The sequence below is a fragment of the Bos taurus genome, chromosome 26 (assembly GCF_002263795.3).
Source record: "Bos taurus isolate L1 Dominette 01449 registration number 42190680 breed Hereford chromosome 26, ARS-UCD2.0, whole genome shotgun sequence".
NCBI classification, from domain to species: domain Eukaryota; kingdom Metazoa; phylum Chordata; class Mammalia; order Artiodactyla; family Bovidae; genus Bos; species Bos taurus.
In genome coordinates, this window is record NC_037353.1 from 20,784,582 (window position 1) to 20,804,094 (window position 19,513).

Here is a 19,513-nt window from a genome sequence, read left to right on the forward strand (position 1 = left end):
GATTTTTAGCTTTTCTTCTTAAGATCTTCATATATTGCTAAGCCATTCTTCTTCATTATAAGAAAATATGCCCCTGATTACTTAACATTGACATGCCTGGAAAATTTTTAAGAGCCAACACTTCTTCCACGTTATACTGACATTTATTCCCTGATTTACTGATCATTAATGAGATAGTTTTCATACTGTTCATGAATGCTACAGGAGACCAGTGGAGAAATAACTCCAGAAAGAATGAAGGGAACAAGCCAAAGCAAAAACAATATCCAGTTGTGGATGTGACTGGTGATAGAAGCAAGGTCTGATGCTGTAAAGAGCAATATTACATAGGAACCTGGAATGTTAGGTCCATGAATCAAGACAGATTGGAAGTGGTCAAACAGATGGCAAGAGTGAACATCGACATTCTAGGAATCAGTGAACTAAAATGGACTGGAATGGGTGAATTTAACTCAGATGACCATTATATCTACTACTGTGGACAGGAATCCCTTAGAAGAAATGGAGCACCCATCATGGTCAACAAAAGAATCCGAAATGCAGTACTTGGATGCAATCTCAAAAACAACAGAATGATCTCTGTTCGTTTCCAAGGCAAACCATTCAATATCACAGTAATCCAAGTCACTGCAGATGGTGATTGCAGCCATGAAATTAAAAGACGCTTACTCCTTGGAAGGAAAGTTATGACCAACCTAGATAGCATATTCAAAAGCAGAGACGTTACTTTGCCAACAAAGGTTCGTCTAGTCAAGGCTATGGTTGTTCCTGTGGTTGTGTATGGATGTGAGAGTTGGACTGTGAAGAAAGCTGAGTGCTGAAGAATTGATGCTTTTGAACTGTGGTGTTGGAGAAGACTCTTGAGAGTCCTTTGGACTGCAAGGAGATCCAACCAGTCCATTCTGAAGGAGATCCAACCAGTCCATTCTGAAGGAGATCAGCCCTGGGATTTCTTTGGAAGGAATGATGCTAAAGCTGAAACTCCAGTACTTTGGCCACCTCATGCGAAGAGTTGACTCATTGGAAAAGACTCTGATGCTGGGAGGGATTGGGGGCAGGAGGAGAAGGGGACGACAGAGGATGAGATGGCTGGATGGCATCACTGACTCGATGGACGTGAGTCTGAGTGAACTCCGGGAGTTGGTGATGGACAGGGAGGCCTGGCGTGCTGAGATTCATGGGGTCGCAAAGAGTCGGACATGACTGAGTGACTGAACTGACCTGACCTGATCTGATCTGATGCCCCAAACAGTAACGCTGAAGAAGCTGAAGTTGAACGGTTCTATGAAGACCTACAAGACCTTTTAGAACTAACACCCAAAAAAGATGTCCTTTTCATTATAGGGGACTGGAATGCAAAGTAGGAAGTCAAGAAACACCTGGAGTAACAGGCAAATTTGGCCTTGGATTATGGAATGAAGCAGGGCAAAGGCTAATAGAGTTTTGCCAAGAGAACGCACTGGTCATAGCAAACACCCTCTTCCAAAAACACAAGAGAAGACTCTACATTACCAGATGGTCAACACTGAAATCAGATTGATTATATTCTTTGCAGCCAAAGATGGAGAAGCTCTATACAGTCAGCAAAAACAAGACCGGGAGCTGACTGTGGCTCAGATCATGAATTCCTTATTGCCAAATTCAGACTGAAATTGAACAAAGTAGGGAAAACCACTAGACCATTCAGGTATGACCTAAATCAAATCCCTTATGATTATTCAGTGGAAGTGAGAAATAGATTTAAGGGGCTAGATCTGATAGTGTACCTGATGAACTATGGACGGAGGTTCATTGTACAGGAAACAGGGATCAAGACCATCCCTATGGAAAAGAAATGCAAAAAAACAAAATGGCTGTCTGAGGAGGCCTTACAAATACCTGTGAAGAGAAGTGAAAAACAAAGGTGAAAAGGAAAGATATACCCATCTGAATGCAGAGTTCCAAAGAATATCAAGGAGAGATAAGAAAGCCTTCCTCAGCAATCAATGCAAAGAAATAGAGGAAAACAACAGAATGGGAAAGACTAGAGATCTCTTCAAGAAAATTAGAGATATCAAGGGAACATTTCATGCAAAGATGGGCTTGATAAAGGACAGAAATGGTATGGACTTAACAGAAGCAGAAGATATTAAGAAGAGATGTCAAGAATACACAGAAGATAATCACAATGGTGTGGTCACTCACCTAGAGCCAGACATCCTGGAATGTGAAGTCAAGTGGGCCTTAGAAAGCATCTCTATGAACAAAGCTAGTGGAAGTAATGGAATTCCAGTTGAGCTATTTCAAATCCTGAAGGATCATGCTGTGAAAGTGCTGCCAGCAATTTTGGAAAACTCAGCAGTGGCCACAGGACTGGAAAAGGTCAGTTTTCATTCCAATCCCAAAGAAAGGCAATGCCAAGGAATGCTCAAACTACCACATAATCGTACTCATCTCACATGCTAGTAAAGTAATGCTCAAAATTCTCCAAGCCAGGCTTCAGCAATACGTGAACCATGAACTTCCAGATGTTCAAGCTGGTTTTAGGAAAGGCAGAGGAACCAGAGATCAAATTGCCAACATCCGCTAGATCATGGGAAAAGCAAGAGAGTTCCAGAAAAACATCTATTTCTGCCTTATTGACTATGCCAAAGCCTTTGACTGTGTGGGTCACAATATACTTTGGAAAATTCTGAAAGAGATGGGAATACCAGACCAGCTGACCTGCCTCGTGAGAAACCTGTATGCAGCTCAGGAAGCAACAGTTAGAACTGGACATGGAACAACAGACTGGTTCCAAATAGGAAAAGGAGTACGTCAAGGCTGTATATTGTCACCCTGATTATTTAACTTACATGCAGAGTACATCATGAGAAACATTGGGCTGGGAGAAGCACAAGCTGGAATCAAGATTGCCGGGAGAAATATCAATAACCTCAGATATGCACATGATAGCACCCTTATGGCAGAAAGTGAAGAGGAACTAAAAAGCCTCTTGATGAAAGTGAAAGAGGAGAGTGAAAAAGTTGGCTTAAAGCTCAACATTCAGAAAACTAAGATCATGGCATCTGTTCCCATCACTTCATGGGAAATAGATGGGGAAACCGTGGAAACAGTGTCAGCCTTAATTTTCTGGGGCTCAAAATCACTGCAGATGGTGATTGCAGCCATGAAATTAAAAGACGCTTACTCCCTGGAAGAAAAGTTATGACCAACCTAGATAGCATATTGAAAAGCAGAGACATTACTGTGCCAACAAAGGTCCATCTAGTCAAGGCTTTGGTTTTTCCAGTGGTCACGTGTGGATGTGAGAGTTGGACTGTGAAGAAAGCTGAACGCCAAAAAAATTGATGCCTTTGAGCTGTGGTGCTGGAGAAGACTCTTGTGAGTCCCTTGGACTGCAAGGAGATCCAACCAGTCCATCCTAAAGGACACCAGTCCTGGGTGTTCATTGGAAGGACTGATGCTGAGGCTGAAACTCCAGTACTTTGGCCACCTCATGGGAAGAGTTGACTCATTGGAAAAGACTCTGATGCTGGGAGGGATTGGGGGCAGGAGGAGAAGGGGACGACAGAGGATGAGATGGCTGGGTGGCATCCTGACTCGATGGATGTGAGTCTCAGTGAACTCCAGGAGTTGGTGATGGACAAGGAGCCCTGGTGTGCTGTGATTAATGGGGTCGCAGAGTTGGACACGACTGAGCGACTGAACTGAACTGAATTGAATGAGATAGTTTACATTAAATAAACATGCAGCATAGCAGATCAGACTCTACAGATTTACCTCTGTCTCCTAACTCCTTTCAGGGTGCTTTTTCCTGCTAATTCATATCCAAGTTTGTCCTCAAACCGGAGGGCATTTACCCTCGATCTTTCTTTTGACATGATCAGATTCATGCATCAGCCTGGTGCCCAAATCTCCATCTCTGAGTTCTTGCTTTCTAAGGTGTCATCTATCTGGTTTCCCCTATCAGTGCTGGCCCTCTGTTGGTCCTAGTAAACTCACCAGGGTCTAAAACCCTGTTCTAGAAGCGGCATGTGCGTTCATCCTTCAGCTTTCAGATCATGGCTAGAGAGTGATAGTCCAAAAGACTTTAAATGCGCATGGGGTATTGAATTTTTCTCCCTAGTTGGTGCAATAAATACATGTACCTTTATAAAGATCGATTGTCCAGTCAGCCTGACATTTTTCCAAAGTTACGTTCCGTTTGTTCCTTCCACCTCCACCACCCCCTCCTTCAACCCTGCATTTCCAGAGGTACAGAGCAGTCATGTGGTCTAATCCTTCCCATCCAGGGCTCTGTAGCCTATGTCCCGCAGCAGTCCTGGATCCAGAATGGCACCATAAAAGAAAACATCCTTTTTGGATCAGAGTTGGATGAAAAGAAATACCAGCGAGTTCTGGAGGCCTGTGCCCTCCTCCCTGACCTGGAAGTGCTGCCTGGAGGAGACATGGCTGAGATTGGAGAGAAGGTACTTGGGACACCAGGGGATCCTGAAGGGTGAAGGAAAAGAGCGAGGATGGTGAAGAAGTCCATGGCAGTAGTTGATCAATTTAGGTAGTCAAGCCTGGAACAAACATCAGAAAACTTGAGTTTGCACAATATGTTGTGCAAATATTTAAATTTAAAATTTTGTACCTGAAAGCAAATATAAGAGTTGTGTAATCTAAAGGAAAGATAATGAACCTAGGACCTGGTTAACTAACCAGCAGCTAACCCGAGGTAGATCTCTGGTGGAGGGCCAGAGGCAGACGGGGGGAGCTGTCTGAACTCTAATTCTGTACACTAATGTGGGCCAGAGTAGGGTTCTAATAATCTGCAGTGAACACATAGAAACCTAATACATTATTAAATGCCTTTCTTAAAAGTTAATTTTTAATGACCGTTGCATATTATATGAATATAGTATACTTGGTTTACAAGTCCCTGATTACTATTTATTTAGGATGTTTTTATCCTCTTTCCCCATTATTAAAAATAAATATAGCAGTCTTTTGGGGAAAGGTCTTGAGGTTGGGATGCTACAGATACAGCTCTAGAGTGATTTTGTTTTTTAATTCAGCATACATTTCTTGAGTACCTACTATGTGTCAGATACTATTTTAAGTGCTGGAGTTATATCCACAAACAAACAGAAAACCCACCCTGATACAGCTCTACATTCTCCTGGGGCAGGAAACAAAAACAACAACAAAATAAGTACTATGATATAAAATGGTAACCTGGGCACACATTTAATTATTAGGTTTAAAGTTATTTATTTGAATGAAGGATATTTATTTGTATAAAGGAACTTGTGTTACTGAACACAAGTATGGCAACAAAGCCAGCCTACTGACAGAGTTGTGGTACAGGAAAGTACAGTTTATTGCAGGGCCAAGCAAGGAGAACAGGCAGCTAATGCTCGAAAGACTAGAACTCCTCAGTGGCTTTCAGGAGAGGGTTTTTAAAGGCAACGTCTGGGGTGAGGGTTGCAGCTTGTAGACTTTCTTCTGACTGGTTGGTGGTAAAGTGACAGGGTGCTATTTCAGGACTCTTAATCACCAACCTTCTGGTTCCATCCAGTTTCAGGTCTAAGTGCTTATGGTCAGCCAGCAGTTATCATCCTCCAACTGCATGAGAATTTTTGTTTCTGCAGAACAATTTAGAGATATGTGGATTGTCACATATACCCCTTGAGGAGGAGCTGGGGCTCTGTTTTATAGCTGAACTATTGTTTCTTGACTGCTTTTCCTTTGTGTCTACATTCCCTCGCTTCCCTAATTAGTAACTGCTTGGAACTCAGGTAGGCCAGGGAGACTAACACTTTTTTTTTTTCCTACAAATAAGAAACAGGAGACACAGAGGAGCTTTTGTACCCAGGAGGTTGCCCTGCAGGGTCCTGCTTTGTTTCAATCCTCCCTTTTATGTTCCTTAACTTGAGGGGAACAGGTACGAGCCAAGAATGGGAATAAAGTTTTGGATAGAGATGTTTATCATAAATTCAGTAGAATAACTCAGTTTTAGGGGGACTCAGTTTCAGTACTTAACAGAAATTCTTTTCTTCCTCAGGGTATAAATCTCAGTGGGGGTCAGAAGCAGCGGATCAGCCTGGCCAGAGCTACCTATCAAAATTCAGACATCTATATTCTGGATGACCCTCTGTCAGCTGTGGATGCCCATGTGGGAAAACATATTTTCAACAAGGTCTTGGGTCCCAATGGCCTATTGAAGGGCAAGGTGAGAACTTATTTAAAGTAATGAAGACATGAAGAAGGGCACACATCTCCTAGGACTGCTGGGTCCTAAAGCAGATTTCCTTATTTCCCTGCCCTCCTGGGCTGCTGAGGAGATAATATCATGCTGGTCTTGCAGGAAATGGCCTAGTGAGGTCTCCCATCTAGTGGTCATAGCTTATGTGAGAACTGGGTAATTTGAGCCTTATTCTCTGGCTCCAACACTGAGCCTCTTATTAATTAAGGGTGATTAATTATGATTAAAAAGTCCTTAGAGATCTGTTATATAAGAAGAAATATATTTGGTTTTGTCACTAGTTCCTGGCATAGAACTTGTTGTTCAGTTGCTAAATTGTGTCCAACTCTGCAATCCCATGGATTACAGCATGCCAGACTTCCCTGTCCTTCACCATCTTCTGGAGCTTGTTCAAACTCATGTGGACATGAGTCCACTTGTGATGGGAGACAAGTGATGGAAGGGCTGGAATTTTCAGCCCCAAACACCATCCTCTGGAGAGAGAAAGATGGGCAAGAGGCTGGATTATAAAATCGCTTGAATAAGGAGGTTCCGAGAGCTTCTGGGTTGGTGAGAACATGAAGGTACTGGGAGAGCATAGGAATTCTGCACAAGTACTCCCTCCAGCAGCAAGTGTAGAGTGCGGGCTGGCAGCACTCTATCTTGTGTTTGGCTTGTTCCCTTCAAGATTTTTTTGAATGCGTCCACTCAGGCTGGTAGGGCGGCTGTCCCTCTGAGGCCTTTTGCCTCTCTCTCGGATCAGTGAGTCAACAGGAACTCACTTTCCCTCCTATTTTTGGTCCTGGTTTCTGTCCTTAAAGACAATTGGCTGCATTCATTCTTGAACTGAATACCCACTCTGGGCCTGGTTCATTGCAAAGACTGGGCAAGCAGATGAAAAGTTCTCATCTCTGCTCTCAAGTGACTTATCTAACTGGCAGACATATCAAAAAGCAAGCCATAATATTATAACACAAGGATTATTTTTAATGGCAATCTATACAAACTACTGTCTGGTGGGTTTCCCAGGTGGCTCAGTGGTAAAGAATCAGCCTGCAAAGCAGGAGACTCAAGTTTGATTCCTGGGTTGGGAAGATGCCCCTGGAGAAGGAAATGGCAACACACTCCAGTATTCTTGCCTGGGAAATCCCAGGAACAGAAGAGCCTGGCGGGTTACAGTTCATGGGGTTGCAAAAGAGTCAGACATGACTTAGCAGCTAAACCCCAACAACATACAAACTACAGAGGAAACATTGGAGAAATACCCACTTCTTGCCTGGGGACTCAGGAAAGGCTACCAAAAGGGTTGGCTTTGTGCTGAGACTCAAAGATGGGCATCTCCTGCATCTTCATGATACGAGTGACCTAGTGTCTGTGGGGCTGTCTGTAGAAAGCAGAGGCAGTGGGCTTGGGATATTGCTCCAGAGGCTCATCTCAATACCATGACCCTATTTGAGCCTCGTTACTCATCTGCAAGTGTTCATCTTTCTTTGAGTGGAATCCCTGTGTCAGGAGTCAGTGTGATCCATAAATAGACAACAATACGAGGAGTGCCAAGTCCTCCACATCGGGGAGGTCCTGGGCCAAAGCTCCCTGCCCTGTAATGTTTCTAACGTGCTAAAATAATCTGGGCAGTTCTTGTTGGATCAGTGGTTTGCTGGTTAGTGAGAGGGCAGTTAATTTTGTGTGCCTCAGTTGTATTGATAGCCCTTGATCTCAAGTGACATCCCTAAGCCTAACTCTTGGCTGCCCAGAAAGCTGGAGGGAAATGTGTGCAGGGCAAACCTCATTGTCACTACAGAAAAATAACTGAATATATTCATGATGACAGTCTCATTGTACACACAGGGTCAGATTTTAGGATGAGATGCTGGGAAGTAAAGAGGAAGTAAAATAAAGAGGTCAAGTGGTCAGGGCCACATTTGGAAGCAAAGCCCCACAGCGACTCTGTTTTTCCTTTTCAAAAGTAAGCTAAAGAAGGTGGTCACAGGATCGTCAGCACACTTACTGTTATTTTTACAGACTCGAATCTTGGTGACACACAGCATTCACTTTCTTCCCCAAGTGGATGAGATTGTGGTTGTGGGGAATGGCACCATCATGGAAAAGGGATCCTACAGCACTCTGCTGGCCAATAAAGGATTGTTTGCTAAGAATCTGAAGACATTTGTGAAACAGACGGGTCCCGAAGATGAGGCCACAGGTATGTGAAGAGGATTGGGACAGGATAGAACTCGGATGTGGAAGGGACGGGAGTAGAAAACTACCACTATTTGCCTGCTGACCTGCTCAGCACTCAGTGAACTAAATGTGGAGGTGAATTAGCCAGAGATCCAATATCTGTTCTTTCTGTGTTTTGTGTCTCTGTAAAGAAACACAAACACAGACATTTTTTATGTGAGCCAAAATAGGGGCCCATCCGGCTCATCTGGCCTCTGACATGCAGTCATAGGTTACTCTTTAGAAGATAGGGCTTCCCTGATAATTTGGTTGGTAAAGAATCTGCCTTCAATGCAGGAGACCGCAGTTTGATTCCTGGGTCAGGAAGATCCCTTGGAGAAGGGATAGGCTACCCACTCCGGTATTCTTGGGCTTCCCTTGTGGCTCAGCTAGTAAAGAATCCGTCCGCAATGCGGGAGACCTGGGTTCAATCCCTGGGTTGGGAAGATCCCCTGGAGAGGGGAAAGGCTTCCCATTTCAGTATTCTGGCCTGGAGAATTCCATGGACTGTATATAGTCCATGGGGCTGCAAAGAGTCGGACATGGCTGAGTGACTTTCAGTTCAGTTAGAAGATAACTGGAGGTATGGGGTGATTAGCTCTTGTGGGAGAGACACCAGGGGCAGGAGTGACCCCCTTTTAGGGAATGCCCTGGTTCACGTATTCCACCCTACCTATCCAAACTCATTAAATCACTTCCTGGACAGCTTCGTAATACCTGGTATTAATAGTGAACTGCTAAATCACTGCTAAGCCCTAACAAAGGATTTGACTAACATACCAAACACCACTGGGTGCTTCAAACCAGAACAGAGTCATGGCAGGTGCGTAGTCTCACAGTACACCACAGGAATGGCCCTACCTAATACAGGACCACTGGGGTCACGGGTTAGTTCCAGGCAGTAATGGAGCCCTGGTCTCTGAGGTCCCTCCCAAGAACCTGCCAGCAGTCATCCCAGGCATGGTTCTGGGTATCTGCTTCAGCTGGCAATTACCAACAGGAGGTCAGGACTGAGAAAGTAAGATCTGCAAGGGCATTCTAAGAGTCAATCAGAAGAGGCAGAAACTTCAGAGCCTGGAAGTGGGAGCACATTTAAGCCTTGAGGTCAGAAATATGTGATAGTTTTAAACCACAAGAGTCGGAAAGAAAAGCCTAAACCAGAAAGTCTACAAACACTGGCAAGAAACAAAGAGTGGTCAGAAACAAAGACTGACCTTTGGTGCCTTAGGTGACCTTAGGATGGTGCGGGCTACGGGGACTGGGAGCCAGCCCAGGAAAGTTGGGCAGGGAGACCAGCAGGAAGGACGGGGTCAGAGCTTTCCATCAGCCTTTATGTGCTCCGGGGATTGGCCTGGAGAAAACAAAAAGCACCTGCCTGGGAACTGGTCTCCAGCAAAGGGCAGGGTCTGATGCTGGATCCCCCTGAGTTACTGCTCAGTCAACCACATCACCACAACCTGCACAGGTTTCTCATTTTAACTCTCAACTTTTTTCTTCTGATTTGCCTGGATCTGAGTTCTGTTTATCTAAACCCCCATGGGTAGATGGCCCCTTTGAAAAATCCTGTCTTTTGTGTACAGAGAGAGTTTGCAAACCCTCATTTTGGGACACACTGATGGGCCATTTCTGAGAAGTTGTGTAAGCCGCAGTGCCTGGCAGGCTATTGTGTGGTTTCCAGGGCTCAAGGTACAGACCCCAGACGGTAGAAGAAAGGAAAGGGCAAGAGGGCAGTGTTGGCTAAGTGTTTCCTAATTAGCTATTGTAACACAACAGAAATGTACTGTCACTCACTGTTGTAGAGGTGAGAAGTCAAAATCAAGGTGTCAACAGGATTTGTTCCTTCTGAAGGCAACAGGGAAGGATCTACTCCAGGTTTTTCTCCGAGTTTCTGTGGTTTGCTGGCAGTCTTTGGCATTCTCGGCTATAGATACACAACATCCACCTCTGCCTTCGTCTTCACATGGTTTTATCTCTTATGTGCATTTGTGTCCACACTTCCCCTTTTCACAAGGACATCAGACGTGTTGGGTTAGGGGGGCCCATCCCAGTGGGCCTAATAGAGATGTTCTCTATTTGGTGAGAACGTTCCTTTAGAGACCCAGATCCAATCCCTGGAGAAGGAAATGGCAACCCACTCCAGTATTCTTGCCTGGAGAATTCCATGGACAGAGAAGCCTGGTGGGCTACAATCCATGGGGTCACAAAGAGTCGGACATGACTGAGTGACCAACACTTTCTTTTCACTTCTTTAGATCTTGAGACGTGGTTTCCTGTTGTTTTTTGAGCATATTTATCATAGCTGATTTAAAATCTTTGTCAGTAAGTCCAACACCTGTGCTTCCTTGAATACAGTTTCTGTTGACCATCTTTTTTTTCTCCTGTGTACAACCCCATACTTTCCTGCTTCCTTGTATGTCTCACTTTTTGCTGAAAACTGATCATTTTAATTAGTTTAACAATTCTGGAAATACAAGCTCTCTCCTCTCCTTCCTCCACCAGGGCTTGTTGTTGTTGTTCCTCCTAATGTTTGGTTTCCCAAACTAATTCTGTTAAGTCTATATTTTTTATTTCATGTGGTCATTGACGTTCCTGCTTGGTTGGCTTAGTGGTCAGATAATGACCAAGAGGTCAGAGGTTTCCTTAAGTGCCTGCAACCAATACGTCACTCAGCCTTTGCTGAGAGGCTCTGTGGGAATGAGGGGTGGGGGCCCTGTCTTTTTAACAAGCCAGCAGGCAATTTACAGTTCCGTGTCAGTCTTTGTTGCCTGCTTGCCCAGAGTCTGAAGTTAAGCCAGAGTTAAGGGAATAAGACATTCTCAAGTCTTTCTCGGGTAGGTGTGCAACCCTACACATATGTACGACATACTTGATTGCTAGGAATATATTGAAGAGATCAAAACTCCTATGAATATCTTATTCCCCAGATTTTTGTTAAGTTCTTGGTCGGTTTCTTATTTGCCCCAACTGTTATCACTGACACAGGCAGCTGAGATGTTAAACAACAACTCATTGTTGTTTATTAGAGCCAACTCCAAGGCCCAGTAAAGACAAGCCCTGTGAATGGGGTTTTCCAGAGGACTGCTAGAGTGGTCAATAATGAAAGTTGTCCAGCAATGAGGTTTTGGGCGTGTTCTGAACCCACACTGTTCCCTCCAGTAGCTGCGAGGTTACAATAATTGTAATTGGTTTGCTGTTGGTTTTCTAGACTACAGCAGATCTAAGGAGAGGGCAATGGAAATACAGTAAATTAAACTATTACAAAGCTTACTGTTCTTTCTGAGATTTAGCCTTTTTTCTTAAATAAATGTTCCTTGGATTTTTGCAAGCCTTTGGTTAACTTCAAAGTTATGGAAAATGTGGTTTTGATAATTTCTGGCCATTATGCTCATTGCTTTTACAGAAGTCTCAATTTCTGGAGGTCATTACTATTTTCACAGCCCAAGCTGTTTTACCTTTTCAGGGTATGCTTTTTAAAAATGCTTTAAATTATTTGAATTTCAAGCAGAACATTTTAAATTTGCACTCACCTTTTTAGTCAGTTCTGGGGATTATGACTCTACTGTTTGTCTCCTATAATCCTTAAAAGCTCTTTCCTGCTCCAAAGGAACTTAGAAGTTTCTGGAAATATTCTCCATTTTGCCTTTTCTCTTCCAGTGAAATATTAACTCATCTTTCCTTTATTCTGGTATTTCTCAAAGAGATGCCCTAATAAATAGTATTTATGTAGTTAAAAGATTCCAACCTATATGTACGTCTGAGATCTCTTGTCAAGGCCAACAAGATCAGAAAAGACTTCTCTCCTTGTTCATGGGGCTGTGGCAGCTCTGTGCAGCTCTCTCCCTAACCTTTGATGTGTCTCTTAGTCAATGAGGACAGTGAAGATGATGACTGTGGGCTGGTGCCCAGTGTGGAGGAAATCCCAGAGGACGTGGCCTCCTTGTCCATGAAAAAAGAGAACGATCTTCACCGAACGCTGAGCCGCAGGTTGGTCATCTGTTCAGCTGGCAGCCCCCATTACTTCCATAGTTCCCCTTGCTCATTCTCTTTCTCTTTTTTTTTCCCTGAGTGTCCACATGGATGCTGCCAGCTCTCCTTTTGCTTCTGAGCATGGGGAGTAGGGTGGGGCCGTGCGTTTCCCCTGTGATTATATGCTCTGAAGTGCACTGTGATACCTGCCTCCAAGAAGACGCTTGGAAGGAAAACTTCCCCTCTCAATCTTTCAGATCTCGGTCCAGTAGCAGGCATCTGAAGTCCTTAAAAGACTCCTTGAAAATTCGGAATGCGAACATCCTGAAGGAAGAGGAAGAGCCAGTGAGAGGACAAAAGCTCATTAAGAAGGAATTTGTACAAACTGGAAAGGTGAATGCCACAGTAAAAAGTACCATCCATTAGAGGCGATAGAAGGCTTTTTAAGTTTGATGCTTTGAATACATTATCTATAGAGGAATATGCCTTATGTGTCTGCCCGTCTTTAAATTTATCATTGAAATGTTGGCAGAGGCTCTGGGCGCTTTATCAAATCGTATTTCCATGAAGAATGACACATGTCCTGTGAATATCTTCATACCACACTTCACGTAGTGAAAGCAACAAAAATGAGATGCAATTCTGGGAGCCAGAGAATACCAATCTATCAAGCTCATAGCACACAGTTCATATTAATAAAACTTAAGACCAAGCTCTTAAATTTAAGGTCTTAAACATTAATAAAGCAAGGTCTGTGGTATAGCCTTATCTGTCCCACTGTTTTTATATCTGTTCCTCTTAATTTCATCTAGAAGTTCATTAATAATCTGATGGTTATTCACTCTGCATTATATTTCAGCATTGATTATTATCTTGCCCATATAGAAATGTGATCCCTTACCAAATTTTGCTACCTGCTATCCACTTTTCCAAAGCACTGCATTCCCCCATGATTGAGATTCTGGTAATTCCTCACCAAAAGTCAATGGTGTGTGTTAGTTGCTCAGTTGTGTCCAACTCTTTGCGACCCCATTGTCTGTAGCCTGCCAGGCTCCTCTGTCCAGGAGATTATCCAGGCAAGAATCCCGGAGTGGGTTGCCATTCCATTCTTCAAGGGATCTTCCCAACCCAGGGTTGAATCCAGGTCTCCTGCATTGCAGGCAGATTCTTTACCATCCGAGCCAGCAGGGAAACCCAAAATGCCAGTAGGAATTCTACTAACACTGAGTGGGGGCTTTGCAGGTGAAGTTCTCCATCTACCTGAAATACCTACAAGCAATAGGATGGTGCTCGATAGTCTTCATCCTCTTGGGGTTTGTGATCTATTATGTGGCTTTTATTGGATCAAACCTCTGGCTCAGTGCTTGGACCAGCGACTCTAAAATATACAATGGCACCAACTATCCATCCTCTCAGAGGGACCTGAGAGTTGGCGTCTATGGAGCTCTGGGAGTCGCACAAGGTATGTGTGATGGCTACAGCAGCTGTCCCTGCGACAGTCTACCGGGTCCACTTACTTTGCCTCGACTCGGGAAAGCATTTGCCATTGTGTCGCTGGCGCAAGTCTCCCGGGCTCCCTGTGCACGGTGCTGACTACACTGCTTCCATTCTAGGTCTCTTTGTGTTCATAGCGAATATCTGGAGTGTCTATGGTTGCAACCATGCATCAAACATCCTTCACAAGCAACTGCTGAACAATATCCTTCGAGCACCCATGAGTTTTTTTGACACAACACCCATAGGTCGGATAGTGAACAGGTTTGCTGGTGTAAGTATCTCAAGGGCTGTAAGACGCATTTATGGCTGAGGATCTTTCTGTTTCTGACAGGGAAAGAATTCTCATTTTCTCCTAGACAACACTGGGCAGTTCCAGTTCTTTGGTCCCACTCAGCATGCAGATGTTTCCAGAATAACCTTGTGTGTGGTACGAAGGGTCCTGGGGATACAGGGATGAACCACTGTGGCCCTGTAAGTAGGGCACCAATGAGTGAGGAAGACGGCCAAGGAAATAAAGGATGTTGATAGAGTGCGGGGAAGCCAGGAACAACAATGCGCACAGTGGCCCTCTGGGAGTGTGAAAGAGTGACAGGAAAAGAGGTACCGGCTGCGTCTGGATGACCGAGGGTGGGAAAGGTCAGAAAAGGTGAAATTTAAGTGGTAGAAGTTAGCCAGAGAGATGGGGGCGGGGGTGGGCCGGTGGTGCTGGCAGCGGGATGTGAAGGGTTACTCTGCAGAGGGAAAAACACAGGTGAAAACGGAGTCATGGTTGTGACTGCAGGGAAACCCTTTGCTTGGTCGCTGCTTCCAGTCCTGAAACTCCCATCTTTGATGCTTTACAAATAAGTAAACGAGGTCTGGATTATGGAATCTTGTGATTTGAATGGAGTTCTGGAACACTGTCTCCATCGGCTGCAGATTCTAGAACCCTTAGCATTTGTTCATTCAACATTTACTGGGTACCTTCTATGAGCCAAGGACTGTCCTGGGGATTGAGATGCTCAATGGATGCAAAGGTCATAGATGGCTCTCTACCATGCACCAGACTGAACTCATTGCTTCTTAATGAATATGAGACGGAAATTTCAGGAACAGAGGAAACCAGACAATTCAGAGTAATATTCAATTATCACCAAGAGAGTTTTCAAACTTCTGTTTGTAGAGGAAGGTGCACATTTTTAATAATGTCTTAGCAACTCTGAGCCCTTATGTGTTTGGTCTTGTAGCAGACACAGAAAGTCTAGCTCCCAGCCTACAGCCAGGTTTTGGGGACATGGCGACTGCTTCAAAAGTGGGCTGGCCCCCACTTGTCACCTTCCTCTGCAATAAAAATGGTGGGCATGATGTCATTGGAGACAATTTACATCGGCTTTCTGCTCTTTCATAGAGCCTTAAAAAGGACATCATTTTGGATGGGGAGATTTCTCACAGGAATTTTGCAAAGATTGCACACTCTTTTCCAATGTTGTAATGTATATATGTATTATGCATGCTCATACACTTCAGTCGTGTCTGACGCTTTGTGGCCCTATGGACTGTAGCCCATCATGCTTCTCTGTCCATGGGGATTCTCCAGGCAAGAATACTGGAGTTGGTTTCCATGCCCTCCTCGTAACTGTGTCCAGGGTTGAGAGAAAAAAAGAAGTTCTCACTATCAGTTCTGTGCAGATTACTTTTGACCATTAACTGGCATAGATTCTCCTTCCTTCCTTCCTCCCCTACCTCCATCTCTTCTTAAAGGCTCAGCCATCGGGTCCAGAGGACCTGGGATCTAACTCTCCTTTATGGTCTGAGTCACCTCCATCACAAAACTCAGCATACAATTAATGATGGTTTCCTTCTTCATGCAAAAACAGTTAGCAAAATATGACTGTTGCCTAAGTAACTCAATATCTGTGTTTTCTTTTTCAGAAGATTAATTATGTATATACACATATAATTATTTATATATATAATATGTATATAGGTATAATAATACATATTATATATGTTAAACATGTATAATAAATTATATATACATTTTGTAAATATAAAATAGATATTATATATAATAATATGTATCATTATTTATTTGGAATATGGGAAAAAGGAAACTATCATTAATTGTATAGTGAGTTTTGTGAGGGAGGTGGCTCAGACCGTAAAGGAGAATTAGATTCTGGGTCCTCTGGAGCAGATGGCTGAGCCCTTAAGAGGAGATTAAAGTAGGGGAGGAAGGAAGGATGGAGAATTTATACCAGTTGAGGGTCAAAAGAAATCTTCACAGAACTAATGGTGAGGGTTTCTTTTTTTCTCTCAACCCTGGACAGTTACTTGCATACTGATGTGACTAAGCAAATTCCCTACCGCAACTGAGAAGGTGTCAAATGTCCCAGGCATTCATGAGCACACCATCTCTCCTCCTGTGTCCCTAGGATATCTCCACAGTGGATGACACCCTCCCCATGTCTTTACGCAGCTGGGTATTGTGCTTCCTGGGCATCATCAGCACGCTGGTCATGATCTGCCTGGCCACTCCCATCTTCGTCGTCGTCATCATTCCTCTTGGCATCATTTATGTGTCTGTTCAGGTAGGTTTGGAAATGGCTAGGTTTCCCTTCTTCTCCTCATAAATGCTTAAGTTCTTTTCTTGGGTTTATCGCTAGTCACTCCCCACCCCTCGAGCATCTTTGTCATTGAGTCAGATATTAACATACCGTCTTCACAATGGTGAGGTTGTCGGTGGCTTCCAGAAGAGGTGTGCTAAGGCCGCTTCCTTGGTTGGCTTAGGTTGATCTACTTGGAGATGTGCCTCAGCAGGAGCCCAGTCTCTTCACTTCAGGGCAGTTCTCCTTTCACTGGGGTGTCTGTGGCGGGGCGGTGGGTGGGTGGGGGGGTGTTCAGGCTCAATTCCAGTGTGGTCTTGAGGGCAAAAGTCGTTTGATAGCCAAGCCTCAAGAAAAACTAGAACAAGTAGAAAGGGCTCCATGCCTGCAATAAGGGGAAGGAATGAGGGGAAGGAAGCTGTAGAGAGAATTCTTGTCCCAGCAGCTACCTTTGGGATAAATTGATCACCTTGAGAAACCAATCCTGAAGCCCTTCAGCGAAGGGCAGCCTTGTGGCTGTGGTAAGTTTACACTGCTGGGCTGTGTGTTGAGTTCCTCAGGTACATTGTCATCTCTGTTAGTAACAAATCAACAAATAAGAGGCAGGATATTTGAGGAAACTTCCATGTATAACATTTTGAATTCTGACTCTCGCATGCCTAGCTCTTCCCTTATTTCAACAAATCCTCTGGGCTTCCCTGGTGGCTCAGACAGTAAAGAATTCACCTACAATGCAGGAGACCCAGGGGGGTTGGATCCCCTGGAGAAGGGAATGGCTACCCACTCCAGTATTCTTGCCTGGAGAATTCCATGGACAGAGGAGCCTGGCAGGCTACAGTCCATGGGGTCACAAAGAGTCAGACATGACTGAAGCATCTTAGCACGCATGCATCAGCATACCTTTCTTAAGCCATTTATTGCCCATCTCTCCTTTCCGAACCCCTTGTTTCACAGCTGCATTTATCCCTTTAGAGACCATTTTTCTAAAAAAAAAAAAAAGACCATTTTTATCACTACTGTCATTTAGGAATATGTGCAAAAAAGAAATATGTGCAGATTCTTGGGAGCATATGGATTAGGCTGACAAAATTCCTTGGAATACTCCAGCCTCTAGGGCTGTGGCAGAGTGTCTTGCTTTCATGCTCCCCTGTTCCCCACCAACCCCAGATCCTCGCATCGTCCTCTTCCTCTGAGCCTCTCTCATCTCTCCCCTAGTGAGAGACCAGATCAGAGCTGCCTCTTGTTCAGATGTTGGCTCTGGCCTCAGAGTAATGAATGTTGGTCACGGCCACGAGGGAAGAGGTAACAGCATATGTGATGTGATCTGTGACAGATTCTTCACTTTTTTGGGTCCAGATATTTTATGTGGCTACTTCCCGCCAGTTGAGACGACTGGACTCTGTCACCAGGTCCCCAATATACTCTCACTTCAGTGAGACTGTGTCAGGCTTGTCTGTTATCCGCGCCTTTGAGCACCAGCAGCGATTTCTAAAGCAAAGTGAGACAGCGATTGACACCAACCAGAAATGTGTCTTTTCTTGGATTACCTCCAACAGGTGAGACTGCCCCCAGATATTCACCCAGATATGTGTGCTTTGGAGTTCTGCGCATTTGACATTAGCTGTGGGAGGGTAGGCGTGGCCCAAAATGTGAAATTCACTCTGGCTAAACACGGAGAAGGCAATGGCACCCTACTCCAGTACTTTTGCCTAGAAAATCCCATGAATGGAAGAGCCTGGTAGGCTGCAGTCCATGGGGTCGCTAGAGTCGGACACGACTGAGTGACTTCACTTTCACTTTGGAAATGGCAACCCACTCCAGTGTTCTTGCCTGGAGAATCCCAGGGACGGGAAGCCTGGTTGGCTGCCGTCTATGAGGTCGCACAGAGTCAGACACGACTGAAGAGACGCAGCAGCAGCAGCAAACACGCCTATTGTGTGAGAAGAGAGGAGAAAGCATAAGCTTCAGAGTCAGACTGGTCCCTGTATCTGCTCTGCTACTTCCCGAGCTAGGGGAATTGTCTTGACCCCTCAGGAAAATCTCATTATTATTATTATTATTTTTTTTTTTTTACAATGGCTGGATCACAACCTATCTCATGGGCTTATGGAGGAAGTTACATGACACTGCTCAGCATTTTGTAACACAGATTCTGTCCAAGTGCTGGGTGAACCAGACATTCTGTTTGCTTCCCTGAGTGGATGTGTGGTTGTCCATAGGCAGGACAGTTATTGGAGGTGGGAAAGAAGCAGAAGTTGGAGGGAGGAGAGCTGCAAAATTTTGGGTAAAATCAGTAATGACAGAAATGAAAAACTCAAATCCTGTGAGGTAAATCCAAAAAGGCTGTGCAGTCTTGGTTCCTCCAGCTTCATTAGACCTTGGCGTGTCCTTGGAGGAGGAAGATCTTTTTCAGGAAATGAAAGCCCTTGAGTGGTTTCTACACTGTCTTGCACTGTGAAGGTCAGGCTAATGATGCTTAGTATTATTTGGAACGTGAAGAGGTCAGAAATTTGATTGTAAAGATCTTTTATATCTTAGATAATTTCCAAGAAGGAAAGAGCAATTTTTCTGTTGGATGCCCCTTGTAAAATATGTATCATATTTATTTGTAGGTGTGCTAGAATTATTTGTACAAATTTGGGAAAGCACATTTTACTGGGAAAGTCAGTTTTTATAAATTGCATCAATCTATATACTATTCAGTTCTCTACAAAGCCCAACATATCTCTCTGTTATCAGTTCTTACCTAACTTCTCTCCACCTCCTATTTTTTCTCCATCTTTTTAAAATCATGAAATCAGACAGGGTACATTGAACTTTCCTGTGGTGACTTCTTTCTAACCTTACATATGAATTCTTTATGCCATTGTTTACCTTGCCTAATCAAAAGAACTCATTTGGAACATTTTTTAAAATGCAGATTCCTAAAAGTCATTCCCTGAATCTCCTGGGGAAGAGTCCATGAATTTTTGGCACAAATCTGTATATTTTTAACAATTGCCACCAGATGATTCTTATGATTTGGCAAGTTTGG

At 44.0% G+C, this 19,513-nt stretch overlaps 1 protein-coding gene across 1 annotated transcript in view; it reads left to right on the forward strand.

Annotated features, from left to right (window-relative positions):
* ABCC2 (ATP binding cassette subfamily C member 2) overlaps positions 1–19,513 on the forward strand; it is a 75,070-nt gene that overhangs the window by 40,543 nt on the left and 15,014 nt on the right. The window contains exons 17-25 of the mRNA XM_024985942.2: positions 4,275–4,451; positions 6,032–6,199; positions 8,234–8,414; positions 12,295–12,415; positions 12,655–12,790; positions 13,640–13,859; positions 14,011–14,165; positions 16,309–16,464; positions 17,836–18,035. Coding sequence (XP_024841710.1) covers positions 4,275–4,451; positions 6,032–6,199; positions 8,234–8,414; positions 12,295–12,415; positions 12,655–12,790; positions 13,640–13,859; positions 14,011–14,165; positions 16,309–16,464; positions 17,836–18,035 — 1,514 coding nt within the window. The remainder of the gene's footprint in view (positions 1–4,274; positions 4,452–6,031; positions 6,200–8,233; positions 8,415–12,294; positions 12,416–12,654; positions 12,791–13,639; positions 13,860–14,010; positions 14,166–16,308; positions 16,465–17,835; positions 18,036–19,513) is intronic.